This window comes from Bos mutus, chromosome X, assembly GCF_027580195.1.
Source record: "Bos mutus isolate GX-2022 chromosome X, NWIPB_WYAK_1.1, whole genome shotgun sequence".
In the NCBI taxonomy this organism is placed as follows: domain Eukaryota; kingdom Metazoa; phylum Chordata; class Mammalia; order Artiodactyla; family Bovidae; genus Bos; species Bos mutus.
Genome location: NC_091646.1, coordinates 31598382 through 31617304, shown reverse-complemented (window position 1 = coordinate 31617304; position 18923 = coordinate 31598382). Strand labels below are relative to the sequence as shown.

The following is an 18923-nucleotide window of genomic DNA, read 5'->3' as shown; positions in this document are numbered from 1 at the left end:
CAGGTGGATAGCTTAGTAAATGTATTCGTTATTTAATAGCTCAAAGGGTTAGCTCATTTATGTAAAGAATAAGGAAACCCCATTAGGAATGGCCACAGTCTCAGCAAAACTCAGCTCTAAATATGCAAAGACTTTGCAGCCTTGCTATTAACAAGATGACATGGATTGTAAAAATACATTTGACAAGCTCCAGTAAGATAACAGAGATCGATTGTTATCTCTGAAAAGGTGTTCCACTGTGGCAGATGGAATGGGCAAGAACTTGGTGGGAATCATGTCACATATCCCCCAACAAACTGACACCTTAAAGGCACAGAAGTCTCCTTCCCATGGTAGTGATGCAGAAAGGGTTTTAAGTGGAAAGTTAAAGGGAAAAGAAAGTGAAGGGAGGTAGAGTCAAGTCAGGGCTGCTCCATCCCAGACTAAGCTAGACCCTTCCCTCTGCCCAAGCTCCAAATTCTCTATCACCACAACACTCTGTGATTAGCTGGGCTGAGAAAGCCTCCATGGGCTGAGCCCAAGGAGCACTCTGCCAGATGCCCTGACTTCCAGAGTTACTTGGTGTGAGGTGAGGAATTGGGAGGGGATGTAGGCAGCCAGCTGGAGGCAGTGAAGGGTGGGGCTCAATTACAATGCAGACGATAGAACATGCACAGAAGAGGACAAGGGGAGATCTGGCAATGCACAGGCTAAAACGACCAAGTCAATGGCAAACTCAAACGTTCAAGTTTCTGGAAAGATGTCATTGCCAAACCTCTGCTTCACCTGGACACATACTCGCACACTGTGAGTCACAGTAGTTCAACTGCTCTCATTGCAGCACACTAGGGCCAGGTATTCTTTCTTAAGGTATAATAAGATCTAAGATCTATAAGGTACATGGATCTATGGAGATATTTACAACTGGGCTCTCTGCCCTTGCTCTGAAGCCTTCCTGAGCATTTCTGCCAGATACATCTTAAAGCCTTCTTTTTTTGTCCTCACTGCTCCAATCTATCTGTATGATCTCCCATCCCAAATGAACTGCCCACCTCCTGCAGGGCTCAAAGGCACTCCTGGGTACTGGAAACCCCAATCAAAATCAATCAACCAATGTTTAAGCCCCAGAAAGCAAGCCTTTCAAATAGCCATGAAGGGAGCTTCTGATGTGAGGTCACGGCTCATCCCCTCACCGCTCTGTGAGGGGTGTCCAAAAAGAAAGAGGCTATCTTAAACATTCTGGCAGCATCTTTCTTGTTTTTAGCTGTCTCACAAGATATGTGTGTGTGTGTGTGTGTGTGTGTGTGTGTGTGTGTGTCTGTATGCAGATATGAGGGTAAACGTGTGATGCTGCATGTGAACATACATGTGTGTGGCTGTGTTTGTGGATTATCTGTGTGTGTATATATGTACAGACTGCTGAGCATTTCCTATGTCAAGGCACTAAATGATCACTTCCTGAGACTACATTCACATTTTCTGCCTCTTCCATCCAGGAGACAGGAGTATATGGGAACCGGGAGACCCTGCTCCCTGGGACAAGGGAATTGGAAAGAAACATTCAGTTAAGTAGCCTGGTCAGATATACCCGCCCAGCCCTGATGTGGGAAAAGACCAAGATAATTCTGGTGGTTCTAGAAGGGCCACCTACAGGGAATATATATGCTTTCAGGTGTATTTCCTTTCACACCCATTTCAGATAAATAAACATAGCTTATAAATACACATACATAAGTCATAAGTTTACACACTCTTTCATAGGGGTGCACACACATTTGCATCTACATGTTGTTATATCAACAATCTTAAACACACCAATATAGACTTACACTGACATACATAGAACTATACAGCTTCTCAAGTGATTGTATGTGCATGCAGAACTAAACTGATGCAGACACACACACAGGTATACACAGAAACACAAATATAGGAACACAGTTAACAGTGTAAGTGGCTGAGGGGCTGCAGGAGAGGCTGCCTACATAGGAAGGAGGGACATCAGCTGAGTGTTTCACCAGTCTTGCTCCCCCACCTCCTGCATCAATGAAGTGGAGCTGCTTGGCAAGTTGGCCTGCAGCCTACTGCCCTCTTCCCTTAGGAGCCCACTGGGTAGGCAGTGCCCATGTTCAGCGTGCTCACTTCACACCTATTGGCTGGTCACTGGCTTCTTTCTGCAGCTCCAGGTGCTGTAGAATGAGGTCTGATGCCGGCACATAAGCAGAACCTGATGGAACAAACCGTTTTGTAAAAGAGAGGGGCAAGAGGGGAGAGCCTCAGCTGACAGAGTTAAGAGGACAAGAAGAAGGAAGAGCAAGTGGGATGACTCCACCCCTCATTGGATGCATGCCCTCAAGCATTGTACATAAATTCCATTTTTCCCCTCAGAACACTGGAGACAATGTTCTTTGCCTTCCCTGCCTGACAGGACTCTTGTGAGGGTTCGGCAATCTGATGTGTGGGTGAGCTTGTTGACACTTACTATGCACTAAACAAACAGAAATAATTATTATCTAGACTCACAACAGTTGTTCATCTGCTATTCTAGATTAGATGGTGAACTTTCCTAACCCTAGTCTTCATTCACCAAGTTCTTATACTGTGTCTAGTGATGATCAACTCAGAATCTGACCAGACAGATGTACTAAGTCCCTATCATCAAGCATTTTGAAGCAGAAACATACACAAGAGAAGTTTAAATCCTTCCAAAGATGCTGGCTCAATCTGAGTGATCTCCAATCCAGCATCATCATGCTCTGCAAGCTCCTGCTGGAAGCACGCTCTGTCACTTATCCTGACATCTCACTCAGCACCCCTACCCACCCACCCTGCACCAGAACAGGGTACAAATGCAACAGGCTCAAAATGCAACAGAAAAAATAGTGGGGAAAAGGCACTTTCAGAATCCCCAAGTTCCCTAGAGCCACCGCCTGCACTTGCAAGAGATGGCTAGCCCTTCTACAACCCAGTCTGGCTTTCTCTTATGAAACCCTAAGCAGAGGGTGAGCAAGGACCATAATCACTAGGAAGGGGAAAAAAAAAAAAAAAAAAACAGAAGAAAAAACTAATGAAAAAGAAAATTCAACACTTCAGTGGGACAGAAAAGTCCCCAAAAATGTTTTTGTACACAGGGCTCAGATCCTTCCTGTCCTCCAATTTGGCTCCTCTCTGTCCTGTAAACATTTCCAGGTGGCTTTTCTGTCTTACTTAGGTGTTAGAAGTCATTGACAATGTGATAGTCTTCAGAAGGAAGGGAAATTCAGTGTGTTCTTTACCTCGAACTCCTCTTCAATCCCTTCCCTTCTGGCCAGAATACATCCTTTTCAACTACTTCTCACACCATATTTATAAAGAAAAAGGTGGAATGGACTCAAGTGCCTAATAACTATAATGTAAAATGAAGACAGAAAAGAAGGCAAAATGGAACAAAAAGGAACTACGAAAGGGGCACAGCACAGTGTCCCTGCCACTTGGGGATGCTAGGGAACTAATAGATATGATACACCCAGTACACAATGTTGAACACCACGAAGGCAAGAGGGAAGAGGAGCCGGCAGCATTGGTCAACCTTAGGAATGTAGTCAGGGTGAAAGAGATCGGAGGAGAACCCTTTACTGAAGGAGCAGCCAGGGCTTGGGGGGAAACTGTTATCAGACTCCGAGTTGCTCTCCTTGTCTCCATCAAAGTCCATAAAATCATCACTATGGAGGCTTCCGGTACTGTCAACTTTACGCTTGAGTTGCTCCTCAAGGTCAGGGTAGCCGCTCTCAACTATGACATCATCAGGTAAGCTATGGATATCACGAAGGGTGTTACAGATCTCCTGAAGCTCATAGGTTGCTTCTTGCACATGCCTCTGGCCATGGACAAGCAGACGCTTCTTGCTGGGGCCATTGTCTTCACTCTCATCGGAGTCAGAGCTCTCTTCAGGGTCTTCTTCTGGGTCATGGGTCTCAGCAAGGTTGCGGATTTTGGTGGGAACAACACTGTTATCAACATCAATACCATTAACTCGAATGCCGTCATCGTGCACCACCTGCTCTGAGGTGGACGGGAGATCACTCAGGCTTTCTGTGGTGGCCAGCGAGGCCCCATCAGAGAGAGAGGACAGCGAACTGAGGCTTTCTGAGGAGGCCAGTGGTGCCTCCTTTGTGAGGGAGGCCAAAGAGCCAAGACTTTCTGGGCTTGCTAGGCCGGCCCACCATGGGCTAGAGGGAGGAGAGTCAGTTTCATCTTCTAGGTGAACCTGGTCATTGAATGCTGTATGAACAATCACTTTTGGGGAGGGAGGAGAGGAAGGACTTTCCTCGTCAGCATGATTGATGGGCTCGTCCACTGGGCAAACTGCCTCTTCTTCCCGGCGTCTCTTGTGCGCATGGTGCTGAGGAACAGGACCAAGAGGCTGTTAGCATATACAAGGCTGTTAGCATCGAGAGCTTATGCTGCCCACTCTGGAGTGCTGTGTAGTGAGCAGAGGCAAGACCTTCTCAGGCAGGTGGGTGTGGGCTCCCTGTGAAGCAGGGACACTAACACACTGCCAGCAGCAAAAGACTCAGCATGGCTTTTGGAGTCAGAAGAGCAAAGGAAGGAGAGGTAGGTCAGCCTCTCTGGTGTCTCTTCCTTGCAGCTTCCCTGTGTTCCCTTTGACCTTCTGGCTCCACGGCCTACCCTGTGAAGCATGCTGAGTAGACCAGATCTGAAGCCCAAAGGTCTGGGGAAGTCTATCTCTGCCACTTGTTAGCCTTGTGACCTTGGACAATAACTCAACCTATAAAGGAGTGATAATAAATTGTTCTACTTCTGTCTTATCTAGTGTGTGTGTGTGTGTGTGTGTGTGTGTTGTGTGAAGATGAAAGGAGCTAAGAAATACAAAAGGTTCAAGTGCTAATCTTTGGTTTAAGAGGTGCTCAAGGAAAGTGGATTGTCATTCAAAAAGCCAAACCTGCTCTGCCTCTCGGTAGCGGTAGCGCTCCATGACTCTTAGGGCTCTTCTGAGTTGCCTCTGAGAATGCCGGGATCCTCTTCGGTTGTAGAAAAGGTAGTTGATGTAGACATACTCCACCAAGGACAAGAACACGAAGAAGAAGCATACGACCATATAGATGTCGATGGCCTTGATACAGGAAAATTGGGGGAATTGATTCCGCAGATGTGAGTTGATGGAGTTCAGGATGAGCATTGAAGTCAAACCTATAAACAACACAGCACAGAGTTAGTCCCCTCAGGAGGCTGAAGTTCTTGCACAAGCCATCAGGCCCACATCCCACTGGAAGGGAGCAAAGGCCATCTCTGAGGTCAGGAGGGCCCTCAGCAAAAGGCATTTAGCTTTCCTGGCTTAAGACCTTGGCTCAATTGCCCTTTTAGCTTCTTCACCCCCATCTTTAGGCCCAGCCTGTACTTCAACAGTTCAGTGATTATTGTTCTTAGGGGCAAGTCAAGAATCTCCAGCCATGGTTCATAGTGAGTTACACATCAAGCCCCATTTTACCCTATGATGCTCCTTCCCTTTTTTGCCTCCTAGTATATAGGCTTTCCTGTAATCCATCTCTCAGAAGGTTTGGTGAGCACTAAAATATTGCACAAATATAAAGGTTTAGTGTACTGTGTGCTCCTAAAGAAGAAGGCTAACAAGTCTGCCCCAAAGATGGTGAAGGAGAAAGCAGACCAGAGTGTGGGATAGACAGGCATTCTGAAGAGTGGGACCAAATATATTTGGGAGCTTAGGCCCCTCCTTGGTACTGCTCAGAAGTCTTCAATGCTCCCCATTGTTTAGACATGAAGTTCCAACTGCTTAAAGTGGAATTTGAAGTTATTCCCAAGTCAGCCCAGGCTTTCTTCCTGATACTCTCCCCACTTCTCCAGTTTGTGCCCCAGGTGAAAGTGTGAAAGTTCCTCAGTTATGTCCAACTCTTTGTGCCCCCATGGATTATACAGTCTGTGGTATTTTCCAGACTAGAATACTGGAGTGGGTAGCCTTTCCCTTCTCCAGGGGATCTTCCCAACCCAGGGATCAAACCCAGGTCTTTCGCATCGCGGGCAGATTCTTCACCAGCTAAGCCACAAGGGAAGCCCAAGAATACTGGAGTGGGTAGTCTATCCCTTCTCCAGAGGATCTTCCTGACCTAGGAATCAAACTGGGGTCTTCTGCATTGCAGGCAGATTCTTTACCAACTGAGCTACCAGGGAAGCCCTAAGTACCCTTCAACTTACCCTTTACCTGTAATCAAGCTACTTCCTCTTTCAGGGAATTCTGCGACTTATATCTCTGCCTCCTGGAAGTCTTCAAAACCCAGGTTGAGCAGTACTTTTCTACTGCAGTTATAGCCAAGAAGACCCAGGTCATTTCTTCTTCTGGACTCTGACTGTGTGTATCTCAGCCTTTTATTAGACATTTGTCAACGGCAGTTCATCTAGAAGCCCTCTGCTGCTTCACAGGCATTTTGATATGCTTCTTAATCAGTGTTTATTGTGTTCCATTTCTAATGTAAATTTGTGACTTATCCATTCATTTATGTATCTAGCAAATAGAAATTCTGATAGTTTGGACTGAACATATCAAGATCCCAACCCTGATGTTTTTTTGCATCTGTATCCAATGTTGGTCTCTCTGCTGGGGGTTGGCTGGGCACCTGTACAGATGCCTGTTAGTCAGGCCCCATCTTGTTCCCTTGCCTGTGCAGTCACACACTGCTCCTTACTCTCAGATTTTTTCTGAGCAAGATGAGCCAAGTTCTTTCCTGAGATGGGGACAGGACTTACCGACTGTCACCCTGGCTGCAGAAGATTCATAGTTCATCCAAAATGATATCCAAGAAACAACAGTGGTAAGGACGCTGGGCCAATAGATCTGCACAAGGTAACTGGTGACTTCCCTTTTGACCAGGAACCTCAGGATCAGGCGCACATAGGAACCTGGCCAGGAGACAGACTGATATTAGGGTGGCAGGGCTGAGGGGATATTCAGGGTGAAGTACAGGATGGTTGAGGGAAAACCAATGGCCACTTCAGCCTCTACTATCCCAGCCTGGGCAGTCTGCAGACCTGACCCTTTTTGCTGCCTTAAGGCCAGTGACGATGGCACATATTAGTAGGCCCATGTGGCACAGCAAGTCTGCTATCTCTTCCTTCCTTCCTCAGTTGCTCCATGTCCACTGAAGTTGAAATGGGAGAGAGAGCAGATATTTCAAAGGTGCCACAGATGGAGCAGCTGGCCCTGAAAGGAGGCCTGTGGAGTGTCAAACACAGCCAAGTGCTGCTGCACTCATTTCCTCACTGGCAGAATGTAAGCCTCTGGGACTTCCTGAAGGGGGCTTTGCAAGGTGTCTAGAACAAGAAGAGAATAGGAAAGAAAGCAGAAGAGATTCTAGAGGTCAAAGGCAGAGGTCACCAGGAGTTCCCTAGCATACAAAAGAGACAATAGACAGGAGAGAAGGAAGGGGTCAGACCCACCTGTGTAGAAAAACACCTCTTTGGTACTGATCGTCTTTCCCAGGAAGCTGAACTGAGGGATGTGAAGCTTCTCTGTCCCCTGGACGGCATTCCCACTGCCTTCCCAGTAGAGCAGGATGTCGTCAACTGTGTAGCCATCTACAGGGGCGAAGCGAGCAGAGTCAAAGGAAGCAGGCACAGGTATTTTCATACCAGAGGAGTTTGTGAAAACCAAAGGATAGCTGGAACCTGCAGTTTGCAGTTTTGTGGGTCTGATCCTGGGGCAGCGGGGCACATGAAAAGAGAACTTTCAGTCTGGAGTTTCTTATCCAGGAAGGAAAGCAGAGTAGACAGATGTGCCATGAGCTTGTGCACAAATTCCCCAGAGCATGGCACATTCCCATATGGGACTATTTCATCCAAAGGCCACCTTCTCCCAGATGCCATATATATATATACACCCCTGTCTGTCTGTCCATCTGTCTGTTTATCTATCTATCTACCTAGAAAAGGTGGGGAGGGAGTAGGGGACATATGCAGTCCCTCTCACTGTCAAGTGCACCCTTGGTTTCCTCATGGCCCCACACCCAGGAAGGGAAGAAGGGGCCGTGGGAGACAAACGTACAGCTCTCCACCTCCAGCTTGCAGGTCTGCTTGTCCAGAGGGAATTTTTCCAGATTCATGGAACAAGCTGCTGTGGTGGTGAGCCTGCAAAGGAAAAGCAAAAGAAAGAGGAAAATAAGTCCAGCCCAGGCAAGTAACTGTTCCTTAGAAAACTGCAGGGCTGGAGTGGGGACAGGTACCCCAAGGACTGGCCCACACTACCTACATTAAAGTTGGGTTCTCCTTTTCCTTTCTTGTTTCCTTCTCTCTCTTCCCCTCTATTCCTTCCCTCCAGAGGAAAGATGAGTTACAGTAAAGATGAGTTGTGTAAGGAGGAGAGAGGAAATCTATATGTGACAAAGAAACCAAAAAGTGGTGTAGGACTAATAGAGATGAGGACAGATGTATGGCATGTCAGAAAACCTTGGGGTGTCAGAATGGGAAGGACCCTGGAGGAAACTGAATGCAGCGTCGGAAAGGGGACTTTCTTGCTGAAGAAGCAGCAAGCCTGTTAGGAAACCACGACACTGAAGCAGCTGAAGTGCTAGATCTGATTATGTGGTGTGCACACACTGATGTGAGCAGCGACCCAGACACACCTTTGGCTATGAGAACTGCCCCTGCAGCACATCCATCTCTGTGCATCTGCTTATGAGTGTCCTAGGGCTTAGCAAATGCCAGTGAGTGTAAATGGGCAGGAGGGATTAATATCTCTGAGGTTAGCTATGGAATGAGGCTTCAATTGCCATGTGGGAAGTCCTATAGAAGAATGTGAGGAGGGATCTTGGAAGACCTGGGGCCATGGGAGAAGGGACCAGTGGGGAAGAGGATTTACAAAAGCTTTCTGCAACCCCAGCTGGGAGCCTCTGGACCTCTCTTTGTCCTGCTCTTCCCAGGTGCCACGCTTGTCTCTTTCAACTCTTAAAGTGATTTCCATTTTGTACAGTAGGTGGTGTGTGTGTGTGTGTGTGTGTGTGTGTGTGTGTGTGTGAAAGAGCTATACCCTAGTAGCTACCTGTTGTAGAAATTTTCTGAGATAAATTTATCTCTTACACTTGTCCTGCAAGATGGTTTGTAAGAGATGAGGCTGTGAGAAGGGCTTTGGTGACCATCTATTATGTTACAAATATACCAGCAGGGCGTTCCAGTGTGCATACATTCTGTTTGTACAAAGCTATAGGCAGTAGATGCACAACTGAGCACCCCTGGGCTCCCTGGATGCTGCATAATATATGACCAAAGGCAGAGATCAGTCCTGCCAGGGCGATCCTCAGGTCCCTGGGGAACTCACCGTATGCCATACCGCACGGTTCCATCTGGGTGAAGCTGAAACACGCGGTTTTCCACAGTTGCATCATGAACAAATGCCTCCTTGCTATTTAGAAAGTAGCAGTCAGGGACCCACAACTTCTCAAACAGTCGATAGTCCAGGGTCAAGTTCAGGTTGGTCTCATGATACGCTAAACGTGGATCTTTCCAGGTCTGATGAAAAAACATCGTAATGGTATAGTCCTGAGGAGAGAAAGATAAATCCCAGTTGTAAGTGGGGTTGTTCAGCTTTTGGTCCTCTGAGTTTGTGTGTGTGTGTGTGTGTGTGTGTGCATGCAGGTATATGAAATTTATCCTAAATATAGACAAGTAATGAAACATGTAAGAATGTTCAATGTTAGGGATAATAAAATGAGCTCCATATAATTAAAATTCAGGTTAAGAAATACAATGTTCCCAATAACTTTCAAGCTTCAGTGCAGATCATATTTCCCACATCTCCCAGCAGCAATGCATTATCTTAACTTTTACTGGTAATAATTTTGCTTTTTACATTTTTTCTCCATGTTTTCCTAAGTTTTATTGCCTATGCATTTCTAAGAAATGTATTGCTTACTTGGACTTATTTAAAATTTTTTTTCTGAAAGAAATCACACTTTCTGTGTTCATAGCTTGCTTCTTTCACTCAACATCGTGCTTGTGTGTTTGTTCAGCTTGATGTTGATAATTAAAATTCGTTCACTTGTATTGCTGGATAATATTGCCTTATATGAATATACTATGTATATTACTATGTGATGACACCATACACACCAAAATCACAATGAAATAAGAACTATGAAGCCAAAGTTCCAGTTTATATCCCCACTAACTGCAGATGAGAGTTCCCAGTGCTCCTACCTTGCCAATATTGGTTTTGTCTGACTTTTGACTTTTTGCTGGTGCAGCAGGTATGTAATGGGTTCTCACTGTGGTCTTATTTTGCATTTCACTGAATAATAATAAAGTCAAATATCATTTCATAAGTTTATCTGCTACTTGGATTTCTTCACAAAAGTGAAATTCCTGTTTGTATTTTCTGATCATTTTTCTATTGTTTTAAAATATTCTTATTAATTCGCAGGAATTATGTGTATTTTCAATACCAGTCATTTGTATTGCAAATATCATAGTCCAATCTGAGTTTTCCTTTCAAACTTTTCATACTGGTTTTGTTTCTTTTACAAAGCTGAAGTGCCAAAAGTTTTGGCTAAAGAGAATATTATTATAGTTGAAGTTACCAGTATTTATTTTTATAATATGTGTTTTCTGTGTCTTTTTAAAAAAACTCCTTACCTATCTCAAAGACACTAAAACAATATCTTATATTTTAAAAGCTTCATAGGTCTTCCACTTTTAGATCTATAATACATCTGGATTTATTTTTCATTTCAGGTGGTTGTAGTTTCTGAAACCTATTATGTTCCTCCATGTGGGCTCTGCTGCAGGTCACAACAACAGGAGTTCGCTTATGACCCTGCTCCTTGTCTCATGTACCTGGTCCCGCTCCCCAAGGCTGGAGCTGACACACTTACCATAGTCACTTCTGAGATCTGTTCAATACTGGAGACATAGATAGACACTCCCACTGGCACAGGGGTGCCTACAATACAGGAAGACACTATTACATTCAGGGTAGGAAAAAGGGTAAAAAACTGCCTGAGTTTGAACCTCATTTTGGCACTTACTAGCTGTGTGACCTTGAAAAAGTTACCTAACCTCTCTGAGCCTCAGTTTCCTCAGAATGGGGATAATGATAGTACTTAGCTCATAGTTAATGCAAGCCAAGCACTTAGAGAAGGGCTTGGCTCACAGTATGCTGAAAAGAAAGGGTCAGGCCAAAATAAAGAAAAAATAAGGGGATGAAGCATTCTTTTTCTTTCTTTTTTTTTTTTTTAGCATTCTTTTTCTAAATGTTTTCTGGATAAAAACTCAAGAACAATGAAACCCAAAACGAGATATATGCTGTGCATGAGCATATTTGTGTGAGTTCATGTGAATGTGTCTATGTGTGAGTGAATGTGTGTCTTCGTGTGAATGAAGAATAAATGTGTGAGCTGTGTGCATGAGTGGATGTGATCATGTTCACAGACATGAGTAAATCTGTGCATGTATTCATGTGCAGGTGAATGTGCCAGTGTGCACATAAATGTATGTGAGCATGCCTGTGTGTGAGAAAAATGCATGAGTGTATTTGTGTACTTGAATGTGTTGTGTGGGAATAAATATGTGAACATGTGCGTGTATGTAGGAATGTTGTATGGGAGTGAATTATAAGTATGTTCCTGTACAAATGAATGTTTGTATGTTCATGTATGAGAGAATGTGTGACTGTGAATGTACGTGAGCTTGTTAGTGTACAAGGCAATGTGTGAACATGGGTGTGTTTGTGAGCTTGTTTGTGTGTGAGTTAATTTGTAGGTGTGTTTGTATATGTGTGCATGTTAATGCATGAAAATATTCATGTGTGAGTGAATTCATGAATGTTGTTTGTGAGCATGATTGTGTGTGAGTGAATGTGTGAGCACATTTCTGGGTGAAAGAATGTGTGAGTACATGCGTGTATTTGCATACATCATGTGGGAGTGACTATGTAGGTTGTTTGTGTGAGCCTGTTCACTTGTTAATATATTTGTGAGCATGTCCATGTGTGAGTGAATGCATGATTATGTTTGCGTGTGAAAAGTTGTGTTTGGGAATGTAAGTGAATTTATGGGTATGTGACTGTATGTGTGAGTGAGCATGCTCATTGTGTGTATATGTGAATACATTTCTGCATGTGACTTTGTTCATATGCAAGTGAAAAGTGTGATAAGTGATTATGCTTCTACACTCACACTCATCACACTTATGAGTGTATAAGTGTGAGTTTATGTATGCATGTTGATGTGCTTGAGAAAACATTTGAACATGTCCAAGTGAGTATAGTTGAATGTGTGAGTGTTTGTGACTGTGTTTGTGTGTGAGTGAATGTGCAACTATGTTGATGTGCAAGTGAACCCATGAGCATATTCATCTGTGTTAGTGTGTCACTATACACCTATGAGTGAATGTGTGAGCATGTTCCTATGTGAATGTGTTTGTGAGTTGGTAAAAATTTGGACATGTTTGTGTGTGAACATGTGTGAATGTGAGTGTCTTCATGTATATGAATGTCAAACCATGTGTGAATATGTGTCTATGTGTGAGTGAATGAGTGATTTTGAGTGTGTTCATGTGAATGAGTACATATGTGAGGGTGTTTGTATGTATTAATATGTAACTGTGATTGAATCCGTGTATGTGTGTGTCTATGTTTCTGCCTCCTGGCTTTCTTTTTCAGGACTAGGTGTTAGCACTGCCCATTCCAATGTGATAATGAATGTGCAAATATGTCATAACTATAAAGTACTGTAGAAAAAAACATGTTTATTGTTTCCTCATTGACTCAGGACCCCCTCCACCTGGCTCCACAGCTGAACCATTATTCTACGTGTATTATATCACACTGCTGTTATGGAAACAAGAGTGAGGCTTCCAATTCAGCCTGCTGGCTTCACTGCAGGCTGACTGCCTAGAAACTAATCTAGAAAGTGCTACTGGGAATCCATGTATGAATGGCATCTGAGAAGTAAATGGGACTCTGTGTGAGGGCATAACCAACTCCAGCATTCAGGGCTATTGTGAATGATCCCTGGCAAAGTGCTTGTAGTGATAGGGGTTTCTAGAAAGGCAGTTTTTCTTTATTATAGCCTTTCAGGTTCTCTGCATGCCTTTAGAGGAGGATGAAAGCTGTGTTAGGAAGGCAACAAGCCCCAGAAGGGCGGGGCAGCCATCCCCTTGGCTAGCTCACTCTAGTGTCAAACCTGTAATCCTGGACCATTCTGTATCACTCAGGCAATCCCATCCTTTACAGCAGAATCCAGGGGATCTGAACCCTAAAGTGCCAGGGCTCTGCTTTGTCCAAAGGCTCCCAGTTAAAGGGGCAAGTGGGAACGTGCAGTCCACATTCCCCTCAGCAAGCCATGAGTCCTGGCCCAGGAGTGTGACCTGAAGGAAGGGGACCTGAGATATTTTTTTAAATTTATCCACATAGAGGGAATACCTTATGGGCAAGCAGTGGTCATAATGAGAGCTTAACTAAGATACCACACCCCTACAAGCATAACAGAGGGGACCAAGAAGCTTCCAGATAAGGTGTCTAAATGCTATCTTTGGGGTGATGGTCTCAGCCTCATATCCCATTGCTGTCCCTCCTGATGGACTCAAGAAGGCAGAAAAAGTGGGAGGGGGGGTGAGCACTCCCGTCCCTCTTGGAAACTTTGTAACCCCAACTCTACTTCCTCTCTAGTATCCATCAGAGTACCAGAGGAAGAGGAGGTAACTGAAGGAGTGCTGAAGGTGGTCCATTTATCCTTTGCTCCACACCTATGTCATGCCAAGTGACAGGCTAAGCGAAGCTGTTAGGGACCTGCTTCTGCAGCACTATGGAGACCCACTTCTCTTGCTCAGAAAGAAGCAGCTTTGTTAACTTTCTCTGGCCCTTCCTATGCCTCCTCTTCATCTTCCTTCTCTTCTCAAGGAAGTAACATCTCCCATTTGAAGCTAACCACAGTTGGGTCATATCTGTGCATGTGTGCCGGTGTGCGAAGCCCTGAAACTCTACTTAACTTCAGAATCTGACTTTGTGTACAGCAGGAGTGCTGGGTTACCCCCATCCCTAAACTTCCTGGCCTTGCTCTCCCATGATTGCCCCCTCCCTCCCATAAAAGAGCCCCAGACTTGGAGCCTGTAGTGCCTCCCTCTGTCTAAATGCTAGAAGGTTCTGCCTTGTCCTTGTCCTCCCACCTTCATCTACTCTTTGGCCAAACTGGGGGCCGAGATGCTATCAGACTCCCCAGGTCTGCATGTCCATGAAGCTTAGTGTAATCCAGGAGGTTAGACATCAGGTGTAAACAAATCCAGGTTAGCTCAAAATATGGCGGTGAGGTGCCTTGAAGATCTGTGGGTCAGGAGCACCTGACAACCCCCAGAGGTTGGTCCTTGCTCTGTTCCCTCCCCCTGGCCCTGTATGCCTGCAGAGATGGCAACCTGAAGCAGTGGGGAGAATGTGCTTGATGTACTTGAATGGCTGCTGGTCAGCCTTTGCTGAAAACATGAGAACGATGAATGGAGGAAAAAAAAATGCAACAGCTACATTCTTGACACCTGACATTCATTGCTTGGTGCAACTGGTCCAGTGGGGTGCTGGCTGTGCCCTAGCACTTGCCTTCTGTCCAGTCCACTCCAACTTCCCAGTCCCTAGTGTACACTCACCTTGGATCCGAGGGCTGCACCGCCTTCTGCCCTCACACTTGAAGGAAGCAAAGCAGCAAAGAGGATACCAGTTAAGTGCCTCGCCCCCAAACCTTAGGGTGCCGAGCAACCAACTCAGTCTTCGAGGTAGCTCCTAGGCAGATCGCAGAGCCCCTAGTGGTCCACCACAAAGGCAATTGCTAACAGCTGTGTGCCCTCGAGGGTGGAGGTATTGTGTATTCAGAAGACCTCTATTCATACAAATGTGCTACTGTGAACATTAGCATCCATTAACCCTTTAGAGTGGGTGTCTAGTTCTACCACCTGCAGGAAGGGAAGTGCTTTCTCTGACTTATCCACCTTGCTTTTTGGCTCTTTCCTATTTTCCTTTGAGCCAAAATGTGACTAATGTCTATTTCAGGCACCCCTCCTCTTGTCTGTACTTGGTCTAGGTTTCCTGGGCATCCCCTCAGCCAGAGAATGCTATTCCTATTCCGTGCGCTCCAGGTAGGTGCCTGTCACTTTGTGCTGTGAGATGGCCCATCTCCCTTTCCAAAGCGGGGCGGGGTGGGGTGGGGGGTGAGGGACTCAGCAACAACAACAGGAGAAATTGATGTATTGGAGTTTGTTACTTCAGTTTCTTTGTCATTTCTCATCTCTGTGCTTGAGATCTGAGGCCTATAGATTTTACTTAGCAGATAAGGCTATCAGAAGTTCCTAAGGTAATCAGGTGGGATTCATATGAAGTCCCATGCTGACTGCAGTGTGTGCAATAAACTGAACTTGGTGGGAGCTGAAGGCTTGGGTAGGGTGAGCAGAGGCAGCAGAACCTGGGACCCGGGTGTACGAAGTAAACTAGGCAGAGAAGACCATGCCCTTAGTTTTCAACTGGCTGAATGGGGGTAAGTGCCCAGGGTTCAAAGAATGTGTGCACAAGTGGAACGTGTGTCCTCCCCACAGATGGAGCAGAGAACTCCAGCCGGAGAAGCACACCCGGGGTGACGAGTGCTTCTGCGGCCCAGGCAATGTGCTTCATTATCAGGCCTATGTACAGGAGTGTGGAGGGGGCAGAGAAGTGGGAGAAATGCCGGCAGAAGAGCCACAGGCCTGGGACTTGGGGCCTGGGAATGCTCTGCTGGGGTCTCTGGAGGGTCAGGAAGGGGGGTCTGCAGAGGCAGAAGGGGCCAGTCCAGAGGAGTGCCCCTGGTCAGCTCACTGGGTGGGGCTGGCTTGCTGTGTCTCAGCTCTAGTACCTGGACGTGTCTTACCTCCAAAATTGGGCCTCAGACGGCTATCATAGTTCGACAGCACCCTGTCCAAAATCTTGTGAACTGTAGCTTCATTTGCACAATTTTTGCTGGAACAGAGAAGACATTGATAGGTATTGGTCATCAGTGAATGCTGCATCACTTCTCAGAAAACAAACAGCAAACAGCACCCCTGGCATCAACTCGCCGGGCCTTCTCTCCACCCGCACACATGCAGACACGTGCAGTTATTGATGCAGACATGTGCATCATACATGTACACATGTCTCCCCGCTCCCTTCCCTTCCTCCAGTGAGTCAGCCAGAAGCACAGCAGTGACGCAGACTCCTCTTTCCCCCTCCCCCTCCACAGCCTTTATCCAAAGGGTGGGGCATAAAGGCTGGCTTCTTGTTACCAGGCAGAATTGGGGGGATGGGGGGAAACTGTAGGGGAAGTGGAGAGGAGAGGGTGTGGGCAGGCGTGAGCGCTCACAGAAACATATTACCTCAAGCCCCCTAAGGAGCCCCACCTTACCATGGGCCTGGATGCACGTTACCTCCTCAGTACCTCCATGAGTTGAGCCCACCAGCCTGTATCCTCCACCTCACTCACATTTCCCCTACCTAGGCTGGGGCTGGCATTTTGCTATCACGTCTATGTGAATCATGTTCTTGTGCACCTCTGTTTCCAAGACTTGGCATGTGACATATGACACAGAGAGAGCCTTGCTCATGTAGCAGAGATTTATGAGCCTCGTCAGTCAAACCATTTCTGATCCTTGGGTTTCAGAGCCATCCTCAAAAACACATGCATTTTTGGAGCAGGCATCTCTTTGGCTAAGCGTGTGTTTCCAGCCTAGACGTGTTTTGGGTGAGCACATGTAAATGGACCCAGAGAGCTGGCCTTTCCAGAAGTCTCTGATGCACCCTTTCAATTCACATAGTCCTTCACTGGGGCCTCTTTTCCCCCAAAGGGGCTTGTGAATGAGAATAGGCCCTGGAATCACTATAACTCTTAGTGACTATAACGCAGTGACTATGGAATGTCAGCCCCTGCAGATCTCGTGTGTGTGTGTGTGTGTGTGTGTGTGTGTTCACTAGCGCAATCTGGTATCTTGGGTTGAGGACATTGCAGAGCTTTCTGCTGGAACCTTGCCCAACTATCCCCCTCCCCTTTTTCCTCATACATGTTATTTTCTGGTTTGCCATTTGAAAAATTATTCTCAATTATCTTTTTAAAAAATCTCAATTATCTTTAATGAGAAAATTTCAAAGTGTTCACATGAATGATTTCCAAATTAAAGCAATGCATTTCTGTGTTTTAAGGACCACACGCACTACCCATATGCCAGTGTTCAGGATCTGTGGCCATCACAAACACATTTCTGTGTGATCTCCACGTAAAGGCTGACTGTTTAACATCTCTTCAGATATTTGCAGACCCAAACAAACTTGAAATCAAACATCAAATCTTCAAATGTTTAATTGGAGTCACTACAAAATTGCACCCATCTCAGGCACATGGTTATATGTTATACAGCCACCGATCGCACTGTCTGCGGCATCGGAAAAGGTCCCTCACTGCTCAACACACACATTCACGAATACACGCACGCGCCTCAGGGAATAGAGAAAAAAATCCGGACTCAAACAGGTGTCTCCACAGTTTTGTGAATTTCCCATCACCCTGTACTCCCACCCTCAATCCTACAAGTGCCAAAGGGTGTGACTGGGAAAAGCTGACAGGGGCTTTGGTCCCTGGAGATGGATGGCAGACCTTGGGGGGAGGGCATCCTTCCCCCCAAACCCCGGGGCTGCAGTTAACAGGTGTGCTGAAGCACCAGGTCTCTATCTAGAACGGTCGCCCCTACTCTCAGCACACCACCCTCCAGGGATCTGGAGGCTGGGCCGGCACGCCAGGGATCGGCGAGCCCAGGTCCAAGTCTTCCCCAGCCCGCTCCGTCCAAGAGGTCCGAGGCTGCCGCCGGTCCTCTCCTGTCGCCGCCATGCCCCACCTGGCGGCTCCCGCTTACCAGTCGAAGAGGTTCAGGACGACTTCGGGCACGGTGGAAGAGAGCTCTACGTGGAATTTCGGGGTGGAACTGAGGTCACTGCCCTCCGCGAGCCAGGTTCTGATGAGCAGCAGAAACACAGCGGCTCGCAGCATCCCTCGGATGCTCATGGCTGCGCACTCCAGGGCTTTGGAGGGCGCGAGAGGCTGCGGTTAGCCGCCGCCGCCGCCGGGGAATGGGACCGAGCGAGCGAGGACAGTGCGGGGCGAGAGGGAGCTGGGGGTCGCGATGAGTCGCCTCTAAGGAGACTGCAGCGAGAGTTTAGGGAGGAGGGGGCGCAGGAGTCGGACTGGAGTCCAGAAGCCGGGTTAGTGCCCGACCAGGAGCCTTAGGACGAGCCCGGCGGCTGCAAGGTGCGCTCCGTCTGCGGCCGCTCCAGGCTGCGACTGGGCACCCAGTCCGGCGTCCGCTGGCTCCGCCCACTCCGACGGGCGCGCTAGTCGAACCAATCCGGCAGGTGCCAGAAGCCGCACAAAAAAGGCGCGCGCTCCGGCCTCCGCCCGCAGTCGGCTCACCGCCCGGCCCCCCTCCCCTTCAGGCCTCCGCAGTCTCGCCCCGCCAGTCACAGACAAGGGCGGGGCCGGCCCGGGGGAGGGGAGGAGCGTCGCTGCCGGAGGGCTGAATGCTCGTCCTCAGCCAGGCACCCGATGGGTCGTGTTTTCTCTCGGAAAAAAAAAAAAAAATTCAAAATGTGCGTGTCGTTTGGAAGACTGTGTGCCCAAGAGTTTTGTTTTTCGCGGTCAAGGTAGTGAAGGAATTGGCTCTTTCTGAATGTACTTTCTGACAGGGCTGCACACTTCTGGGTCCCCAGGACAGAAATCTGGGAACTGGAAGTGTTCACCGAGCCAGGGCCGGCACCGTGGAAGGGGAAGGAGGCAAGGGTCAGTGTTTCAAGGGATTGAATCCTTGGAGAGCCGGCGACTCCAATGCTCCTGCATTTTGGGCCCATCAGGTGGAAAAGCCAGGAATTTTGACTAGAGGGCTCTTACTCTTTCCACTACCTCACTGTCCTA

The 18923-nt window shown here is 47.0% G+C and overlaps 1 protein-coding gene across 1 annotated transcript; it reads right to left on the bottom strand.

Annotated features, from left to right (window-relative positions):
- Nucleotides 1–3411: 3411 nt before the first annotated feature.
- On the bottom strand, nt 3412–18244 carry GABRQ (gamma-aminobutyric acid type A receptor subunit theta). The gene is made up of 9 exons (XM_070366083.1): nt 17872–18244; nt 15861–15949; nt 10854–10921; nt 9302–9522; nt 8033–8115; nt 7429–7566; nt 6739–6891; nt 4922–5169; nt 3412–4360 (listed from the first exon to the last, which is right to left on the bottom strand). The coding sequence occupies exons 1-9, from the start codon at nt 18018–18020 to the stop codon at nt 3467–3469; spliced, it is 2043 nt and encodes a 680-aa protein (XP_070222184.1). The 5' UTR covers nt 18021–18244; the 3' UTR covers nt 3412–3466.
- Between the last annotated feature and the right edge of the window lie 679 nt (nt 18245–18923).

Excerpts from the sequence above, each read along its gene's own strand:
- GABRQ (XM_070366083.1), bottom strand. The coding sequence starts at position 18,020 with ATGAGCATCCGAGGGATGCTGCGAGCCGCTGTGTTTCTGCTGCTCATC. Across the intron at positions 6,892-7,428 it reads AGAGGTGTTTTTCTACACAG|GTTCCTATGTGCGCCTGATC; the intron begins GTGGGTCTGACC and ends TCTCCTGGCCAG. Across the intron at positions 5,170-6,738 it reads TGCAGCCAGGGTGACAGTCG|GTTTGACTTCAATGCTCATC; the intron begins GTAAGTCCTGTC and ends TGTTGTTTATAG.